At 41.1% G+C, this 21,601-nt stretch overlaps 1 protein-coding gene across 1 annotated transcript in view; it reads right to left on the minus strand.

Moving 5' to 3' along the window:
* Window positions 1-21,601, minus strand: part of UGP2 (UDP-glucose pyrophosphorylase 2) — a gene marked incomplete in the record, with an annotated part of 100,819 nt that overhangs the window by 47,606 nt on the left and 31,612 nt on the right. Inside the window, 2 exon segments of the mRNA XM_056567987.1 lie at window positions 11,030-11,137; window positions 17,485-17,612. Of these exon segments, the coding sequence (XP_056423962.1) occupies window positions 11,030-11,137; window positions 17,485-17,612 (236 nt within the window).

The raw sequence follows: 21,601 nt of genomic DNA on the forward strand, positions 1-21,601 counted from the left end.
TTGTGATGACTCCCATAGGGTATGTTTACACTACATAATTTCCAGCCAGAATTCTGCTGCATTGATCTAACTTTGGCGTGAACGGATTTTTATTGACTTGTTCACACTGCAAAAAAACTTCACCACAAAAATTCAGCTCTCCAGACCTGCCAAAAAAATGATCATGTCAATTTTTTGGGTGGAACTCCGTGCAGACTGCTTTGCTTTCAACGCTGATTGTCCAGGTCCACATGGTCGGCCGCAGCAGAATACATCTCCACCAAGGTGTAGATTCCATAGTGATTTATGCAAAGTTTGTTACAGTGACCGTTTAGGCATGTTTTATTATACAAGTCTCCAAGGAACGGCTGATGCCTGCCTGTCATCTATACAGCTTGTGGATGAGTAATTTTATAGTACAATAAGGGTCTGAAAATATACAAACAATACATAGTAACCGATACAAGCAACTGAGCAAACTGTGTTAACATAATCTGATGTCACTGAAAAAAGAAACAATGTACAGTAAAGGGCACAATATACGGTATTATGTGGAGAATAAATTAGAGCATGCAAAGAACTGCTGTATATAAAGGAGCACAACAACAGCCAGAACATACTACAAATACAACTAAAAGCGGGGTGCCATCAATTATGCCAGCATATGTAACATCTAGCACTGTAAGGGTAAGTTCTTGATTCCAGGGTCCGCCAAAAGAATAGACATGTTTATTATTTTTGCGGAATTCATTTGGAAATGCATTGCTGTCTATGAGACACTGCATTTCCGAGCGGCCCTAGTGCTTGCCAGATCGCGCAAGTGTGCGCAATGTCTGCATGTGTTTTCCGGGCGGACATTCCGCATATTTTATGTTGTGAAACATGGCCTAAAAGACCTTTCGACTCGAAATCTAAAGATCAGTCAACAGCTGCATGCTTATTGTTGCTATGCAGCAAAAGGAATAAAAATGTGCAGGTTTTCAAGGACTGACTGAATTACTGTCTAAAGCTGTATTTCCCAGTGTGCCTTCAGCTGTTGCAAAACTACAACTTCAAGCTGAGAGTTGTGGTTTTGCAAAGGCTGGAGGCACCCTGGTCTAAAGATTCTATCATAGCCTTTACACAAAGCAGAGGAAGAAAGGTCTAATACAAGTGACTTCCTGCAATGATAACTAATCCGGACACTACAGTATAAGCCATAACTACAAGGCTTAGAACAAATGACAAATAATTACTATAATAATAATCCGATAATTACAGGCCTAAGATTCACACATCACCGATGTCATGTCCGCAACGAGCAGCTGAGGCTTGTTGTGCTCTAGGCCATTAAGGTCCGAGTTACTAATTTTCTAAAATCTTATAGTGGTTATCCAGTGTGTTACAAAGATTAATATGGTGCTGGAAGAGAGGGGGACAAAAAAAATCCACAAAAACTTATATTTAGTGTTGAGCTCCCTTCACCGTTACAAGTCTTAAAGCAGAGTACAAAAAAATAAAACGACACCTGACAGAAATCCAACATACTACATTGAAAGTCAATGGGACGGACACTACGACAGAGCTCCCCAATGCTAACTGAACATAGTCTTACCTAACCCCATTCCCCTGCAGCTCCTGTTTCCCTCTGTCCTGTTCCCCAGTCTTTGGTCTTCTAAAATAAGCTCTTGATGCAGGACCAGCAGGCTCAGCCAATCACTGGCCGCAGTGGTGAGCAGTCTAGGCCAGTGACTGGCTGAGCCAGTAGGTCCTGCATCGAGCACTCGTCTCAAAAGCAGGAAAAAAAAGAAGACTAAGGGACAGACGGGAGGTGAACTAGAGCCATGGGGTACCAGCAGGGAACTGGGGCTAGGTAAGTATTAGTGTTTGCTATTTCCCAACAGTCCCAACACCATATTAAACTGTCATCGGGGGATATTCAAAGGATTTAGACTGGTTTTTCCTGTCTAAATTTGTCGGTCTAAATATATGAGACTTTTCTGCGACTTTTGTTTTAGAGGATTTTTAGAAAATGATGCATTCTAGACTATTTTAGACAGAAAAATGCATTGGTGCTGAATTTATCAAAAGCGACTTTTCAGTGACAAGTCGCATCGGCTGAAAGTACGCTGAAATGTCAGACCATGTTGGAGCAGGTTTAAATACAGTCTAAAGCATAGACCCCCGAAGTCTGTGCGCAGAATTTATCAAGAGCCGTGCGACTTTTGATAAATTAGGCGCACAATAGACCGGCCTAAGCCTCTGTTGTTTGGTCTATATTGATGCTGGAAACAGACAGCTTTGATAAATTTCCCCCATTGTCACTTATAAAAACTTTTGGAATGTCAAAAGTTTTGATCAGTCAGGGTTTGGGTGTTCGGACCCCCAACAATCACTAGAATAAACAGGGAAGAGAGATCGGCTAATCGCTTCTCTCTCCATCTTGCTGCAGAAGACGGGAAAACAATATATATAGAATCTATTTTAGGGTACTTTCACATGTACATCATTTGGTGTCGAAATTCTGCAGTAGAATACTGTATATGTAGCAAATTATGTAAGTGTGAACATACCCTTAAAAGGGGTACTCCGGTGAAAACCTTTTTTCTTTTAAATCAACTGGTGGCAGAAAGTTAAACATATTTGTAAATTACTTCTATTAAAAAGATCTTAATCCTTCCAGTACTTATTAGCTGCTGAATGCTACAGAGGAAATTCCTTTCTTTTTGGAACACTGATGACATCACGAGCACAGTGCTCTCTGCTGACATCTCTGTCCATTTTAGCAACCATGCATAGCAGATGTATGCTAAGGGCAGCATGGTGGCTCAGTGGTTAGCGCTGCTTCCTTGCAGTGCTGGGGACTTGGGTTCAAATCCCACTAAGGACAACAATAAATAAATAAATAAAGCGTTATTATTATAATAACGTCAGCATAAAGAACTGTGCTCGTGATGTCATCAGAGAGCATTCCAAAAAAAGAAAAGAATTTCCTCTGTAGTATTAAGCAGCTAATAAGTACAGGAAGGATTAAGATTTTTTAATAGAAATAATTTACAAATATGTTTAACTTTCTGCCACCAGTTGATTTAAAAGAAAAAAGGTTTTCACCGGAGTACCCCTTTAAGCAGCAAGACAGGGAGAGAAGCTCTCAGTTGTGCGCTTCTCCCGTTGCAATCTAGCAATCAGTGAGGTCTGTACACCCAAAACCAGACCAATTTTTTTACTTAAAATTTTTCTTCTCTCTAGGAAACAAAATGAAATAAATAAAACAGCCATAATAAAGTACAAATGCGCTATGTGCTACTTTAAAGGGGTATGCCTATCTTCTAAAGTAATGGCATATTGATTGATCCTATGACTCGTATGCAAGTCATCTGACAGATTCGGACCATATGAACTGATGTGGTTTACGAGGTGTAAGGAACGTTTACTGCAATTCTTCCCAAAAAAAAAAACACTAAGCATGCACTATGAACTATAAAGGTGAATAAGGACACAAGAACTATCCATATAACATAAAGGTAAAAAATAAAAAAAATAAAACCATAAGTGACCCCAAATAAACCCGGCCTTAGTAATATTTTTCAGTGGGACAACTCTGAACATAAAGCCGACTTGTACCCTGTAAATGGGCCTCAGTGTTTTTCTATCACACTGCGATTCTCTGGGTTTACGCCAGCCCTGGCCTTTCTCCACTTTTACAGAGACACGTCCAAGTTGAAGTATAACAAGAGTGAATTCATAGCACGATGCTACATTTTCGCACTTTTGTTGGACAAATTCTCTATTCCGTTCATCAGTAAAGTAAAAAAGGGACCCCTTAGCGTGCCGGGCCCTCTACACCAACGGCAGTGATGCACGTATTCCCTGTATTTCTGCCAAAACAGCGATAGAGCAGGCTGTCCGGGCATGCTGGGAGTTGTAGTTTTGCAACAGCTGGAGGCACCCAGGTTGGAAAACACTGGCCTAAACTGTACACTCCCATGTACAATAGTATAGTTGAACAGTTTAGGCCAGTGCTTCCCAACCGGGGAGCCTCCAGCTGTTGCAAAACTACAACTCCCAGCATGCCCGGACAGCCAAAGGCTGTCCGGGCATGCTGGGAGTTGTAGTTTTGCAATGGATGGAGGCACCCCGGTTGGGAAGCACTGGCCTAAACTGTTCAACTATACTACTGTACATGGGAGTGAACAGTTTAGGCCAGTGTTTTCCAACCAGGGTGCCTCCAGCTGTTGCTAAAGTTTTCAGACATGTTGTAGCACCTATGTAAGATCTGATATTGTCATGCACAGAAACCGCTCAAAAAAATAGTTTAACAATACAAAAAGATACAGACTCACTAATGGACGGAGATGACTAATATTACTGGGCAACACACGTAATATCTAATACTGCTTGAGTAACAAGTCACAGGTGTTTCACGCTTAAACAATAAATCTTACACAATGGTTGAGGCAACCTTGTACTATGGCCTTAGGGTTCACCGTTACTGAAGTTGCAAAAATATATTAGGAAATTGCTCAAAGTTGATGTCAGCCGAATAGGTAAAGGCAGCAGATTAAAGGTCTGTACTCCCAACAGCCAAATTAGAATAGAAAGAATTGAAGGGACACAGTGATCAGGGAAGAGTATCTGTCCTTTCATCTTAGCGAACGAAGGGGGTCTAAGTGGCCGGACCCTTACCGATCGTAAAGATATATATTAAGAAATAAAATCTCACAGAAGGTTTCACCTAAAAAAAGAAAAATAAATAAAAGATTTGGAATTTCGTATAATAAAAGAATGCATACTTCCCATACCTATCTCCCACATGTCCCGTTCTGACTAGAGATGAGCGAACTTACAGTAAATTCAATTCGTCACAAACTTCTCGGCTCGGCAGTTGATGACTTATCCTGCATAAATTAGTTCAGCTTTCAGGTGCTCCGGTGGGCTGGAAAAGGTGGATACAGTATTAGGAAAGAGTCTCCTAGGACTGTATCCACCTTTTCCAGCCCACGGGAGCACCTGAAAGCTGAACTAATTTATGCAGGAAAAGTCATCAACTGCCGAGCCGAGAAGTTCGTGACAAATCGAATTTACTGTAAGTTCGCTCATCTCTAGTTCTGACGCATCCCTGGTCCCCCACTGGTCTCAGGGATCGGCTGCAATGGTCACATATCCCGAGTCGAAAAGGAGCCAGGAAACTGAGACCAACTTGGACAAATCAGATTAGGAGTAGGGAGGGTTTTGGGTGGAGGTCAGTTGGTAAAGGCCAGTATGTTTTTTTTATTTTATTAAATTTTTTATTTTTTTTTTACAAGACTTCAAAAAAATTTTTTTTTTTTTTTTTTAGAACACCCTTTAAAATGGGAAAGATAACAGTCTAAGAGTAGGGTCACACGTTGCATAGTTTGCTGCGTATTTGCTGTAGCGTATTTTGCTACCCATTGACTTCAATGGACAGGAAAACATGCAGCAAAATACGGCACATGTGACCCTACCCTTCCCATAAATTACAGTGTGTAAAAGGAATGGACACAAATGGATTACACCGATACAATTAATACTTCTACTTCTCAAATATTTAACTCTATAGGCCGACATTTATCATTGTCTTTAGACTTTTTTTTTTGTCTACAAAAGGTGCGAAAAAGGCGCAAGCAGGGTTTATTTGCACCTTTTTTGCTCCTGTTGGTTTACACATTTCTGCTGATTGTGAGTTGCAATCCGCTGATTTTGGCAATACACATGATATGGAAGGGTTTTATGAACTGCGACTTTTTTGTGAAAAGGCGCAAAAAAGGCACAAAACTTAGACAGGAGGGAGCGAGTTTATCGCTCACATTACGATCTCCAGCTGTTTAAACAGGGAAACAAGGCAGGTCGCTTGCTGGCTAGACTAGCGAAGGGCCCACATTCATCAGCGTATGTGCTTGCTCTGAAGGACACCCAGGGCCAAATTAGTAGAGACCCGAAGGCTGTAAGTGCTCTATTGGGTGCTTACTATGCGGACTTGTACTCCGCTCCACCTGACGCAGGTACAGAGGGCCGGGACTTTTTGGACAAAGTGAGTCTCCCAAAGTTGTCTGAGGACCAACGACGAGAGCTGAACATAGCCATCACAGTAGAAGAGGTTAGGGGGGCTATCAGATCTCTAGCCAATGGGAAGGCCCCGGGACCGGACGGTTATCCGGGGGAATTTTATAAACCCCTAGTTGATCAGGTCACTCCTGCCCTGACGGCTTACTTTAATGGTGTCCTGTCTGGTGGAAACTTGTCGGCGGGAGCAAAACTAGCCTTCATTAAGGTTCTCCCCAAGCCGGGCAAGGATCCGCTGGATCCTGGCTCCTATCGTCCAATATCACTTATTAATCAGGATGTTAAATTACTTACCAAAATATTAGCGGACCGGTTAGCGAAACTGTTGCCCGAGTTGATAGGGGATCATCAAGTGGGTTTTGTAAAAACGCGTTCAGCTGTCACGAACATACGGAAGGTTCTAGCGGTCATGGATAGTGTAGGCAGAAGGCCTGCGGTTATGCCCCACCCTGCACTGCTCGCTCTAGATGCGGAAAAAGCGTTCGATAATGTCCGGTGGGATTGGTTGCATTTGGTTCTAGAACGCTTTGGTATCACAGGGAGGTTCAGTGGTTTCCTGGAAAACCTCTATTCTGGCCTGGCAGCCAGGGTGTATACCCCGGGCTTTTTGTCTCCATATATCCAACTGCATAGAGGGACACGACAGGGGTGTCCTCTATCGCCCCTTTTGTTTGATTTAGCAATTGAACCCTTGGCGCGCTTTTTGCTCGCTTCGGACACGTACAAGGGTATAGCGGTGGGTTCCAGAGAACTCAAAATATCCTTGTTTGCAGATGATGTGCTAATGTTCTTGGATGACCCAGGGCGGGATGTTCCCAAGGTATTGTCTTTTCTAGCCGGGGTGGAAGGTTTCATGGGCTATAAAGTGAACGCATCCAAAAGTGTGCTCCTTCCTTTGGGGAAGGGCCCGCCTCACTGGGAGCGGATGGCTGGGGATTTAGGGATCACTTATAGCACTTCTTCCATTCTCTACCTGGGGATTAGGATAGGGAGAACCGCGGATACACTATATGCGTTGAATTTTACCCCGGTGATTAAGAAGATAGTGGACGAGTTGGCACGGTGGAAAGACCTTCCGCTGTCCTTTATGGGACGTTGTCATCTGGTGAAGATGATAAGTTTTCCCAGGCTACTTTACCCTCTGCAGACACTCCCAATATTGCTGAAGCACGTAGATGTCAGGACACTCAACGCAGCATTCACTAAATTCATATGGCATGGGAAGAGACCCAGAATTGCGCTTAAAAAGTTGATGCTGTGTAGGATGGAAGGGGGGGTCAACCTTCCCAATGTGAGGGGTTACAACTTGGTATGCTTGTTCCGCAATGTGATGGATTGGTTGCATGATTCATCATACTTCTCTAACCTATTGATTGAGCGAGAGCTGGCGGCACCGTGGTCATTGACAGCCCTACTACATACTTCCTACACTAAGCTACCCCCGCAGGTCAAGAGCTCGCAGGTCCTTAGGGATACCATTATTACATGGAAGGAACTCCGTAAGACTTTTGGCCTATCGCACTTGTTATCCAAGCGAATGCCACTCAGAGGACACCCTGAATTCTCTCAAGGGACTTCATCTACCTGGCTTGCTCTTTGGGAGAGGGAGGGGGTTTTGAGGGCTAGTGATTTGTGGGACGAGGATCGAAGGTCATGGCTTTCACCTGCAGAGATGGTAACAAAATTCTCTTTACCCCAAACTCAATTGATCTATGCAAATCAATTATACTCCTTTTGTTCGACCCGACTTAGGAACCTGACAGTGGAAGCCCCTGTCCACTCTTTTGATGACATAGTAGGGGATGGTCCGAGGAAGACTTCCATTTCCCAATTATACCTAGCTTTACGGGGGAGACTTTTAAAATTCGACCCAAAACGCCTGTTTACCACATGGGAGAGATGGACTGGGGACCCAGACATTCATGAGACTATACTTACGGGATGGGAAGCGGTTTGTAAACAGGTTATCAATGAACGATGGAGGGAGACCTATTTTAAAGTTTCCCACGCAGCCTTGTACGGCTTTAATATCCCACCGTCGCCTTGTTTCCCTGAGCGTATAACACACTGCCCCAAATGTCTTACACCTATGACAAATCTTTTTCACGGGATCTGGGACTGTGCTCACTCGGCTGGCTACTGGCGCTCGATCTGCTCCTACATCAGAGACCACTGGCGGGTAAGTCTTCCTTTTAAGGTTCAGACCCTTATATTTCACCAGCTTCGTCCTCCGGAGGAGGATCGGACGGGGATCCAGAGGATCCCTAAAATAATACATGTGGTCTTGCTGGTTGCTCTCCGATGCTTGTTTCTCCGGTGGTTGGAGGACCGGGTACCGGACCTGCAATTATTGATAACTCAATTGAAGTTCTTTTTAGGGGTAGACAGATTGGATGCTGAACGCCATTGCAACTCTGGCACAGCACGTTTCTTCGAAAAGTGGACACCGTTCATTATTACACACTATAATCCCCGGGAGGTAGCCGACATTGTATATCCTTTTAGACACACCACATGGTACCTTACGGAATCATTGAAAGGGACGTTGGGGGCATTACAGCTTCCTGATTCAGTTTAGACTGTAAGGATTAAGCTTGTTGAATCCTTGGGGAGAGAGGGAATCCTGCATCACTTCACTACAGCACCTCAGTATTTGTCATTTTTAAGACAGTTATTGTATTGTATGTTGGATCGCGGTCCGTTATTTTCCCAGATGGGGATCGTGATATTTCTGATATGTTTTTGTGTTATTCTGAAAATGTTGAATAAAAATATATTGCAAAAAAAAAAAAAAAAAAAAAAGGCACAAAACCACTGAAAAGTCTCTAAAACTACACCAGCCCAGACTTAGCTTTTTGGTGTATGTGAAGAGTGACATTTCTGAAAATGTGACCTGCACAAAATGTATCAAATGCTCTGCGACAGTTTAATAAATTTGGTGCCCCTCCACATTACCAGCACACAAAACAAAGGTGTAGAGAAATGCTTCACTTACACCTACAATGATAAATGCTTCACTTACACCTACAATGATAAATGCTTCACTTACATCTACAATGATAAATGCTTCACTTACACCTACAATGATAAATGCTTCACTTACACCTACAATGATAAATGCTTCACTTACACCTACAATGATAAATGCTTCACTTACACCTACAATGATAAATGCTTCACTTACACCTACAATGATAAATGCTTCACTTACACCTACAATGATAAATGCTTCACTTACACCTACAATGATAAATGCTTCACTTACACTACAATGATAAATGCCGGTCATATTGTTTAAAAAAAATAATAATAATAATTTTTTATATATATATATATATATATATATATATATTTATATTTATATATTTATATTATACACTTAACCCTTCAATTACCATTTAGAAAACTATATAACAATATGACACGTTCAAGAGGGGGCCTGGATGTTTGCCTAGAAAACTAATATTTACAGGTATAGGACGTTGATCCAGGGATTTATTCTGATGCCATATTGGAGTCGGGAAGGAATTTTTCCTCACATGGGACAATTGGCATCAGCCTCATGGGGGGGAGATTTGCCTTCCTTTGGATCATCACAGTAGGGCTTTAGGTTGAACTTGATAGACTCTTGTCTTTTTTCAACCTTACAAACTAAATATATTTAAATGAGAAATTTCGAAAATAAATAATGTTTTCTTCTACCACTCAGGCCCCACACTTTCTCCTTACACCTCTAAAGTTCTACCAAATCTGCCGCCTTCTTTTTTTTCCAAAGAACGTACGTCTGAAACTGTGTCTTAGTGGAAAATATTTATAACCTGAAACTCCTGTGGCTTCTTATAATTTACAAAGACTTCTTACTCAAGCAGTAAGCGAGACCTCGTTGTTCAGAGGAAGAACTTGTGCCAAGATTCCATGAATTCAAGTCAATTACTGGCATTAAAGGAATACTCCGGTGGAATTTTTTTTTTTTTTTTTTTTTTTTTTTTTTAAATCAACTGGTGCCAGAAAGTTAAACAGATTTGTAAATTATTTCTATTAAAAAATCTTCACCCTTCCAGTACTTTTTAGCTGTATACTACAGAGGAAATTATTCTTTTTGAGTTTCTTTCTTTTGTCCCGTATCAGGAACTGTCCAGAGCAGGAGAAAATCCCCATTGCAAACCTATGCTGCTCTGGACAGTTCCTGACACGGACAGAGGTGTCAGCAGAGAGCACTGTGGTCAAGACAAAAAATTAAAAAAGAAAAGAACTTCCTCTGTAGCATACAGCTGCTAAAAAGTACTGGAAGGGTAAAGATTTTTTTAATAGAAGTCATTTACAAATCTGTTTAGCTTTCTGGCGCCAGTTGATTTAAAAAAAAAAAATAAAAAAATTGGTTTTCCACCGGAGTACCCCTTTCAGGCCGGGTTCACACTACAGAATCTTCGGACGTACAAAATTCGTCTGGAGACTGAACCAGTCGGTGCTAGGACTGTGTGAACATTACCGTCCCCATAGATGGCAAGGTCTGCGGAGCAAAAACATTTTTCGAGTAGATTTTCTGGGCAGAAAGTCTACCTCAAAAACTCTGCAGGGTGCACTGTGCAGCGGAGTCCCATTGCCAGCAATGGGACTTTGCTGCACAGGAATTTCCAAGCAGAATTTCAGGACGGAATTCCACTTGGAAATTCCGTAGTGTTAACACAGCTTTACCGTGGATGCAAATAGTGATTGTAGCGATACATTGCTGCCCTCCTGATGGCGTCCAATGAGTTTCCTAAGCTGCACCTAGATGCTATAAAATGTTTTACGTTACGGAATACGACGTGCTGATACAAGAGTTTGCTTAAACCCAGTCATTTAGTGAAATACTCCCAAGAAAGCTGCCAACATTTAAAAGACAAAAAGAATTCCTAAACAAGACGGCAGACAATGGAAAACTTCTGTAACTGTGTAAACATACAATATCCAGGGCTGTCACGAGTAACATGATAAAGGAACTTACGGAATCCTCTGGGGGTCTCTGGATCTTTCCCCAATCAACAGATGGACCTTTCTCTTGTAAGAACCGATGAAACAACTTCTGGAAGCCTTCCAAGTCTTTCTTAGTATGCTGCAGGAGAGAAAACTTATGTACATTAATTGAGCGATTTGTAGGGGATTAAGTTTAAAGGGGTATTCCAGGCCAAAACTTTTTTTTTAATATATATCAACTGGCTCGGGAAAGTTAAACAGATTTGTAAATTACTTCGATTAAAAAATCTTAATCCTTCCAATAGTTATTAGCTTCTGAAGTTGAGTTGTTGTTTTCTGTCTAACTGCTCTCTGATGACTCACGTCCCGGGAGCTGTCCAGCTCCTATGGGGATATTCTCCCATCATGCACAGCTCCCGGGACGTGACATCATCATTGTGCAGTTAGACAGAAAACTTCAGAAGCTAATAACTATTGGAAGGATTAAGATTTTTTAATAGAAGTAATTTACAAATCTGTTTAACTTTCCGGAGCCAGTTGATATATATATAAGAAGGAAAAAAAAAAGTTTTTGCCTGGATAACCCCTTTAAGTCAGTGTTTTCCCAAAGAGTGTGTCTCCAGCTGTTGCAAAACTACAAATCCCAGAATGCCCAGACCGCCTTCGGCTGTCCGGGCATTCTGGGAGTTGTAGTTTTGCAACAGCTGGAGAAAAACTCTTTGGGAATCAATTATTTTAGTCTATAAAAACTAAGGTAAACAGATGAGTATCACCTTATAAGAAAAACACACACTTGCAAATATTGGCCCTTGAGTTGAGTTATTTTTTTTTTAAGAAACAAAGTGTGACCACTAGGATGGCTACTATTCCTTGTATGGGAGCCTAAGGGTGCATTCACACCACGTTTTAGCAATACAGTTCCTGTATACGTTTTCAATGTGATCGAAAACCATTTTGAAAACCGTATGCATAGACTCTCCATTGAAAACCGTATGCCAAACGATGCATACGTTTTTCATCCTGTACGGTTTTGTCCGTTTTTTTTCCCCCGCACCCAAAACCGTAGCCAACCACGGTTTTTGGTCCGGGTGAAAAAGGTATTAGAGTGGGTTCACACCACGACTTTTCTATACAGTTTTTGGATACGTTTATTTTTTAAAAACCGTTTGCAACCGTACAGCAAACCGTGCTCATAGACTTTCCATTGAAAACCATATGCACCATATTGCATACAGTTGTCTCCGTTTTTCACACCACACGTTTTTTTTACTTTTCTTCTAGACAGAAAACCGTGGCCTACCACGGTTTTTGGTCCGGGTGAAAAACCGTATTGACCCGTATACGTTTTTTTTTAAACATGGGAGTCTATGGGAACCGTACAGACCTGTATGTGCATATGGTTCCATCCAGTTTTTACCATACGGTTTTTGACTTTGCACAGTTTTTTTGTCTTGGAATTTCAATCAAACAACAAACTTTATTCATAATGGAGTGAAAAGTTCAAAACGTATACGTTTTTTTCTTAAAAACGGATGCAAACTGACATTTTTCAACCGTATACAGATAAAACTTTGTACACAGGTTTTGATACAGTTTAGTCAGGTTTTGAGGAATCCGTTTTTTTAATCAAAAGCCTGATTAAAAAAACTGTATTGCAAAAACGTATATATATATTTTTTTTACATGGGAGTCAATGGGAACCGTACAGAACTGTATGTGCCAAGACAAAGAAAAAGTACGAATCAGCTCACCCCTTGGCCCACCGCACGAGCACGGAGAATGGTGTGGACTACACCCGAACAATGTAAAGCAAGAAGATGAAGGACTCCAGCTCGATTAACAGATCAATATGCCATCTTTATTTCTGGACGCTACATGGATCACAGGTAAGACAGGATGTGACGCGTTTCGGCCAGGTGCTGGCCTTACTCATTAGTAATCATGAGTAAGGCCAGCACCTGGCCGAAACGCGTCACATCCTGTCTTACCTGTGATCCATGTAGCATCCAGAAATAAAGATGGCATATTGATCTGTTAATCAAGCTGGAGTCCTTCATCTTCTTGCTTTAGAACTGTATGTGCGTACGGTTCCATCCGTTTTCACCATACGGTTTTTGACTTTGCACAGGTTTTTTTTCTTGGAATTTCTAATCAAACTAGTGAAACTTTATTCATAATGGAGTGAAAAGTTAAAAACGTATACGGTTTTTTCTTACAAAATGGATGCAACCGGATATCATTTTCCAAACCGTATACGGGTTCAAATTTGTACACACGTTTTGATACAGTTTAGTCCGGTTTTGAGAAATCCGTTTATCAAAAACCTGAGACAGGAACTGTATTGCAAAAACGTGGTGTGAATGCAGCCTAAAAAGCGAATAGTTATGTTGTAAACGATAGGGAATGACAGGGCATTCCTGTGCGGTCCTAGCACCGGCACGTTTATGCTGGCGCCCGCAGTTTGCGGAATGTCCATACGGAGATTCTCCGTGCAGACATTCCGTAGTGTGAACATAGCGTAACAGGCAAAGCAAAAGCACCGAGGACACAAGAACTGTGCAATGTTAAGGACTTCGAGCCTGGAGTTAAAGATTAACCAGGAAACTAATAAATGGCTTTCACCATGCTGGAGATCACTTCTGTCTGTCACAATCAGGTTTGCTTTGTAAGTCAAAAATGGCTGAAATCCATTAAGAATGAGAAGAGGCGACTTACACATCAGGTTACATCATTACTACTATACATTGCATAATAAAGAGATGAAACCATCCAGTGTGCTACAGAGAACACAGATAACCGGCCTATACGTTATTAATGCTGAGGAGAAATATACTAATCTATTTAGGTCACACAATGCATTATTCCAGATGACCATTTTGGTTTTTTTCCCCACATTGGGCAGATTTATCCAGTTATCAGTACAATTGCGGCAGTTCCATGACTCAAATGTCACCTCTATAAAAGGAAAAAACATGAGAATCTCAATAAATCTGAACAAAGGCAAACACTGAAACTGCACACAATTTGTAGTAATGCATCACCCAGAAGACTTTTCTTTTACAGAGTGCTTTTTTGTATTCTACTATTTAATATATTTTCTAATTGTATTTTTAACATAATTTAAGTAAAAACATTATAACATATAGAGAGCTGCTTTACAGCGTCTACACGGACATAGTCCCCATGTCCCCTCTAGGGTATTGTTTCCTTTTATGAGAAAGGTTTCTAGGCATGCTGTGTGACCTGTGCTGAAGTTATTGTGCAGGAATGGGGAGGGGGTATGCTGTAGCTATCACCTAATGTAAATGGCAGATACTGTCTTATCTATATACTGATGTCACCCTTCACCGTATTCCTGTTTGTGATAAGGGGGAGACTGCGGTAATTTTTTTTCTTTCTACAAAACAGCAAGTGTCAGCTCGTTATTTGGCCAATAGGCCAGAACTATTCTAAAATATGGAGTAAAGTGTAAAATTAGGAGAAAAAAAATTCTTAAACATGTTTAAACAATGGTTCATTGCTGACGACATTCCCATTAATCACAAATTGTGGGCAACCTTGTGAAGCCAAAAGTAATTTCAGTCGTGTTCTAATAAAAGAACATAGTATTCTTACTGTAATGATTTATTAGGGATGCACCTTAGAGCCGCACCCAAATAGGTCCAAAACGATTGCTGGCAATAGATGCTGCTGCCACTCCTAGAGAGATCTGGAGGTATTGTTCCAATAACTTTGGGCATAGAAAACTCAATGAGCCATCTTTTGTCCATAATCATATGTCCCTTATAAAAGGGAACCGGTCATCAGATTTTACCATATATTACGCATTGTAATGCATCATATATTGTAAAAACTTCCTGACCATCCCTGAGAGACCTAACTGGCAGGGACAGAGAGGCTATAAATGTCTGAAAGGATCCCCCGCCAGCCCCATATGTAGTCCCATGGGCGGGGAGCTATACTCCCCTAGTCCCGCTGCTCCAGCTGTAATTGTACCCCCTTAATTGTACCCCCCCGTGAAAGCCGGGGCATGGCCCGCGTCATCGCTTTGCTCCGTCTACTTGGTGACGTGGGCTGTCAATCACACTGAGGGGGTGTAATTAAAGGGGAACTCTGGTGGGAAACTATTTTTTTATCAACTGGTGCCAGAAAGTTATACAGATTTGTAAATTACTTCTATTAAAAAAAAAAAAAAATCTTAATCCTTCCAGTACTTAGCTGCTGTATACTACAGAGAAAGTTATTTTCTTTTTAGTTTATTTCCTGTCTGTCCACAGTGCTCTCTGCTGACACCTCTGTACATGTCAGGAACTATTCAGAGCAGGAGAGGTTTGCTATGGGGATTTGCTTCTACTCTGGAAAGTTCCTGACATGGACAGAGGTGTCAGCAGAGAGCACTGTGGTCAGACAGAAAAGAAATTCAAAAAGAATTGAACTTCCTCTGTAGTAAACAGCAGCTGATAAGATAGAAGTAATTTACAAATCTGTTTTACTTTCTGGCACCAGTTGATCTAAAATAAATTGTTTCCACCGGAGTACCACTTTAAGGCCAGAGCAGCAAGAATAGGTGAGTCTAGCGCTCCACCAAGTGGACACTTTAACTATATATACTCACCATTCTTACAGGCAGGAATGTCTCCGGGGATGGTAAGGAAGAAGATTTTACAGGTTATCCCAGGATGACAGCTTATCATTTATCTACAGAACAGGTGATAAGAGTCTGATTGGTGCAAGTCAAACCATTCCAATCACAAAAATGGACGTTCATAGTGCCCCTGTTTGAATGGATGGGTGGATGCATATGCACACTGCTTCTTTACTGAAACTCTATGGGACTTTCAAAAGATAGCCAGGTACAGTATTCCCCTATTGTCAACAGTTCCAAAGAGTTTAAGGTTGCGCTCACACTGAGGAATTCACAAGGAATAATTTCGGTCAGGAAGCGGAATTCAAGCGGAATTTCCATGCGGAAATGAAGAGGAATGAAGGATGAGGTTATTTAATTCAACTTTTCTGAATTCCGATTGAATTCTGCTTTAAAATGACGTCGGGCAGAATTTTTTTTTTTGCCATTGACTTCTATTGGATTCTGCTCGCGGATTCCGCTTGAAGAATGAGCATGGAAAGGAATCCAGTAGGGATCGACCGATTATTGGTTTGGCCAATATTATCGGCCGATATTCACGATTTTGGACATTATTGGTATCGGCAATTACCTTGCCAATAATGCCCTGCCCCCCTGGCCAGAGACCGCCGCCAGCCCCATTGCCTCCCCCATGCCCTGTTTTATAATTACCTGTTCCCGGGGTCTGCGCTACTTTTGGCTCCTTTGACATCCTGCGAGCTGCGCAGTGTAATGACAAGTGACGTCCTCAACGCGACGTCACCGTCCGTGCGCACAGAGACAGCTCAGGACGTCGCCGGAGCCAGATGTAGAGCAGACCCCGGGAACAGGTAATTATAAAACCAGGGATGGGGGAGGCAATGGGGCAGCGGCAGCAGTGGTGGTGGTGGTTGGACTAGGGAGGACCCCCAGGACAGGCAGGGGTAGAGAAGCGGGTGGTGGCAGCGGTCTCTGGCCCTGCAAAAGCCGCTGCAGTTCATCGATTTAAAGCGCCCACTTTAAATCATTGATCTGCAGTGGCTTCTGCGGGGCCAGTTGGGGGGGGGAAATAGCTGATACTGGAATATCGGTATAAGTTATCGGCTAGAGGCCTCAAAGGTCACAGATTATCGGTATCGGCTCTAAAATAAATAGATAGATAAAGAGATATATTATATTATATATATATATATATATATATATATATATATATATATATATATATATATATATATATACATATACATACATACACACACACACACACACACACACACACACACACACACACACACATATATATATACATATATATATATCTATCGGTCTATCCCTAGAATTCAGCATCGGAATTCCGCTAGCAGAATTTACGCAGTGTGTACAGGACAGTGGAAAAAACATTAAAGTCAATGGGCAGAGGAGATGTGCAATAATTTGGAGCGGAGAATTCAGGAGGAATTACTCAAGTAAATTCCTCTTGACTTACTCAGTGTGAACGCATCCTAAATGTAGCACCAATGCTTATATTAGACCTTGATTCTGTTTAAAGAGGGGTACTTGGAAAGCTCATTCTCTCAGTCGGCGGAGGTCCAGTCAGAACTGCACCAATGGAAAGTTAACTGGATGATGCTTTATTATAAGTAGAAAGCTTTTTAGCACAGCAAGAGGTATACCCAAAAGAGAGAGGGAGACTGTGATCACACCGTATAGACCGCAGGTGAGATCACAACTGGAATGGGGGGGGGGGGGGGGGCGCAAGTCTGGAAACTTCACCTACCAAAAGATACTGAGAAAATAAATTGGGTCCAATGACAAAGTAAAAAAACTAGTAGAAGTTCTCAAGCACAAAAGCTATAAAAGTTTTAAGCTTTGCCAGTGTATACCTCTAGTTCAGACTCCGGTGCCGTAGACAGGATTTTTTCTAGATCCGTCTTCATAGCCTCCTCCAGCTCCTGTATGATGGCCTCCTGAAACTGCGACGTCCCTCCTCCAGACATTGCTTTGCTATAATCTGTAATAAAAGAGAAAAGAAAAAGAAAATCAGTACATGTAGAAAGGAAAAATAACTAAAAAATACAAGTTCAGCAACAAAGTGTTTGCAGCACTTGACAATCTCAGTATTAAGAGTTGCCCAGGGGACATGAGGCGCCCTGTCAGCTGCCAAGATTCCTGAGCACTTAAACTAAATGTGCCCACAAAGACCGAGGAAAAAAAGTAAAATTTCAATAAAAAATAAATAAATAATAAGAACAATTTTAAAAAAAAGGAAGTTATAAAATGATTGCTTCTTGACTGGCATCAATATCACTTTGCAACACCCGTGTGCCTCCTTGTATTGCGCACACTGTGAAATTTTCTCGACCTATAGGTTAAAGGGGTACTCCGGTGGAAAACAATTTTTTTCATATCAACTGGCTCCAGAAAGTAAAACAGATTTGTAATGGACTTCTATTAAAAAAAATCGTCATCCTTCCAGTACTTATCTGCTGATGTATAATATAGATAGAGGAAGTTTAGTTGTTTTTTTTCAGTTTGATTACAATGCTCTTTGCTGCCACCTATGTCCGTGTCTGGAACTGTCCAGAGTAGAAGCAAATCCCTATAGCAAACCTCTCCTGCTCTGGACAGTTCCTCAAACAGACAGATGTGTCAGCAGAGAGCACTGTGGTCACAGACTGGAAAGAACTGCACAACTTTCTCTGGAGCATACAGCAGCTGATAAGTACTGGAAGGATTTTAGATTTTTTTTTAAGTAGTAATTTACAATTCTGTTTAACTTTCTGGCACCAGTTGATTTAAAAAAGAAATCGCTTTTCACCAGAAATAGTTCTTAATGCAGTGTTTACCAACCACGGTGTCTCCAGCTGTTGCAAAACTACAACTCCCAGCATGCCCGGACAGCCGTTGGCTGTTCGGGCATGCTGGGAGTTGTAGTTTTGCAACAGCTGGAGGCACCCTGGTTGGTAAACACTGTGTTAAATTAAGGTTGTGCTGGATGCCTAAAGATACGTGCACACGTGCGTAGCACAGTGTCTCGGCTGTCTTTGCGTTGTGGGCGGCGTGGTTGAACCAGTCCTGCCACTCCAGTAACCACGCAGAAAAGAAGCGACATTTATTTTGCGCGCAGGTCCCGATCTACCATGATAGCCAATTGGAGCAGGGTTTTTGACAGTGCCACCAAGTGATTTCTAACTTGGAAATCAGTGCGGTTTCTATGTCAAAAACACTGTTACTAGCCATGTGAACACACATTAACAGTTATATTTGTCACCCATAGACTAATCTGGAATATATTTATATATTTATATATATATATATATATATATATATATATATATATATATATATATATATATATATATATATATATAAAAAACCAAAGAATAAGTTGGCCAGCACTATTGATTCCAAACTATTGTAAAAACCTGGCCTACAGGTGCAGGCTGCTGGGCTAAATATACAGCAACAGGAGAATACAGCAGCACACTGCTAGCACAGAGATATAGATGAAACATGAGTATATAGATAGAACATGAAAAGCTATACAGCTGTAATGCAATAAATGAAAATATGAAACTATGAAATTATGAGGTACTTAGGCCTTGCAATGCCTGCTGTACTGTTCACACAGAGGCATATTCATAGTGTAGGGTCCGTCCCAGAATGAGGTCACCTTACCGTGGTGGGACGGTCCACGCTATTTGGCACCAAATTTGCAAGCTAAGTACCTCATAATTTCATATTTTCATTTATTGCATTACAGCTGTATTGCTTTTCATGTTCTATCTATATACTCATGTTTCATCTATATCTCTGTGCTAGCAGTGTGCTGCTGTATTCTCCTGTTGCTGTGTGTGTGTGTATATATATATATTATATATATATATCTATCTCCAGTTGGATGGAATACTGTAGTCTACTATACTATTCCATATTTTAATTTCCATGGTTTATGATATATAAAAGCCAGACCGAGTCCAAAACGACACTCTCCCAGTATTACCCCACCCTATCCACCTTGACTGACAGATCTGTCCCTATACCTAAATAAGGTAAGATCCAACAACCAAAGCACCACAGAGCAAGGGGAAGACACTAGGGACTCCCTCAATGACTTGGAGCCATATTCCCAGTCAGTGTTAGAACTACGAGTCCTCTAAAAAGGCTGCCCCATAAACTACTGTAATCAGGGAGCCTGCCCCAAACTGGAAGCATGAAACTGAAGGCAGGTTCCCTTTAAAGGGGTACTCCAGTGGAAATGTTATTTATTTTTTTTAATCAACTGGTGCCAAAAAGTTAAACAGATTTGTAAATTACTTCTATTAAAAAATCTTAATCCTTCCAATACTTCTTAGCAGCTGTATACTACAGAGGAAATTCTTTTCTTTTTGGATTTCTCTTCTGTCCACAGTGCTCTCTGCTGACACCTCTGTCCGTGTCAGGAACTGTCTAGAGCAGGAGAAAATCCCCATAGCAAACATATGCTGCTCTGGATAGTTCCTAAAATGGACAGAGGTGTCCACAGAAAGCACTGTGGCCAGAAAGAAAAGAAATCCAAAAAGAAAAGAATTTCCTCTGTAGTATACAGAAGTTAATAAGTACTGGAAGGATTAAGATTTTTTTCAATAGAAGTCATTTACAAATCTGTTTCACTTTTTGGCACCAAAATAATAAAAATAATAATAAAATAAAATAGATTACACCGGAGTACCCCTTTAACTGGTGCCAGAAAATTATACAGATTTGTAAACTACATCTATTCAAAAATCTTTAGCCTTCCAGTACTTAGTACTTAGCTGCTGTATGCTCCACAGGAAGTTGTGTAGTTCTTTCCAGTCTGACCACAGTGCTCTCTGCTGACACTCCGTGTCAGGAACTGTCCAGATGAAGAGAGGTTCAGTATGGGGATTTACTCCTAATCTGGACAGTTCCTGAAAGGACAGAGGTGGCAGCAGAGAGCACTGTGGTTATACTGGAAAGAACTACACAACTTCCTCTGTAGCATACAGGACTTGAAGGATTAAAGGGGTACTCCGGTGGAAAAATATATATATTTTTTTCTTTTTAAAATCAACTGGTGCCAGAAAGTTAAACATATTTGTAAATTCCTTCTATTAAAAAAATCTTAATCCTTCCTGTATTTATTAGCTGCTGAATACTACAGAGGAAATTATTTTCTTTTTGGAATGCTCTCTGATGACATCACGAACACACTGCTCTCTGCTGACGTTATTATAATAATAATAATAATAAGTCTTTATTTATTGTTGTCCTAAGTGGGATTTGAACCCAAGTCCCCAGCACTGCAAGGCAGCAGTGCTAACCACTAAGTCACCATGCTGCCTTTAGCATACATCTGTTATGCACGGTTGCTAAAATGGACAGAGATGTCAGCAGAGAGCACTGTGGTCGTGATGTCATCAGTGTTCCAAAAAGAAAGGAATTTCCTCTGTAGCGTTCAGCAGCTAATAAGTACTAGAAGGATTAAGATTTTTTTTAATAGAAGTAACTTACAAATATGTTTAACTTTCTGGCACCAGTTGATTTAAAAAAGAAAAAAAAAAAAAAAATTATTTTTCCACCGGAGTACCCCTTTAAACATTTCTAATAGAAGTAAATTACAAATCCGTTTAACTTTCCGGCACCAGTTGATTTGAAATGGTTTTCCTGCTGAGTACCTCTTTAATAAAGCTCAGCTAAAAAGCAACCAAGGAGCAAGAAAGACTCGGTGAATAGCAGGTAATAGTCACCTCTACATGACATTTTTGGGCAGTCAGATCATTTTTTACAGACCGGCATTAGCAAATTTTTCCACTGTGGTTTCTCCTACATAGCAGTAACCAGCCTGTCTACAAGTCACACTATGTACATAAATATTTTTGGGCACAGTGGGTTCATATAAACCACAGCACGTCCTCTCCTTAAAAAACACATTTATATGGACAGTCTGCGGTCCCTACAGTACGATGTGAGATAGTTCTCTATATAACTTGGTTCTCT

This window comes from Hyla sarda, chromosome 3 (genome assembly GCF_029499605.1).
Source record: "Hyla sarda isolate aHylSar1 chromosome 3, aHylSar1.hap1, whole genome shotgun sequence".
NCBI lineage: Eukaryota > Metazoa > Chordata > Amphibia > Anura > Hylidae > Hyla > Hyla sarda.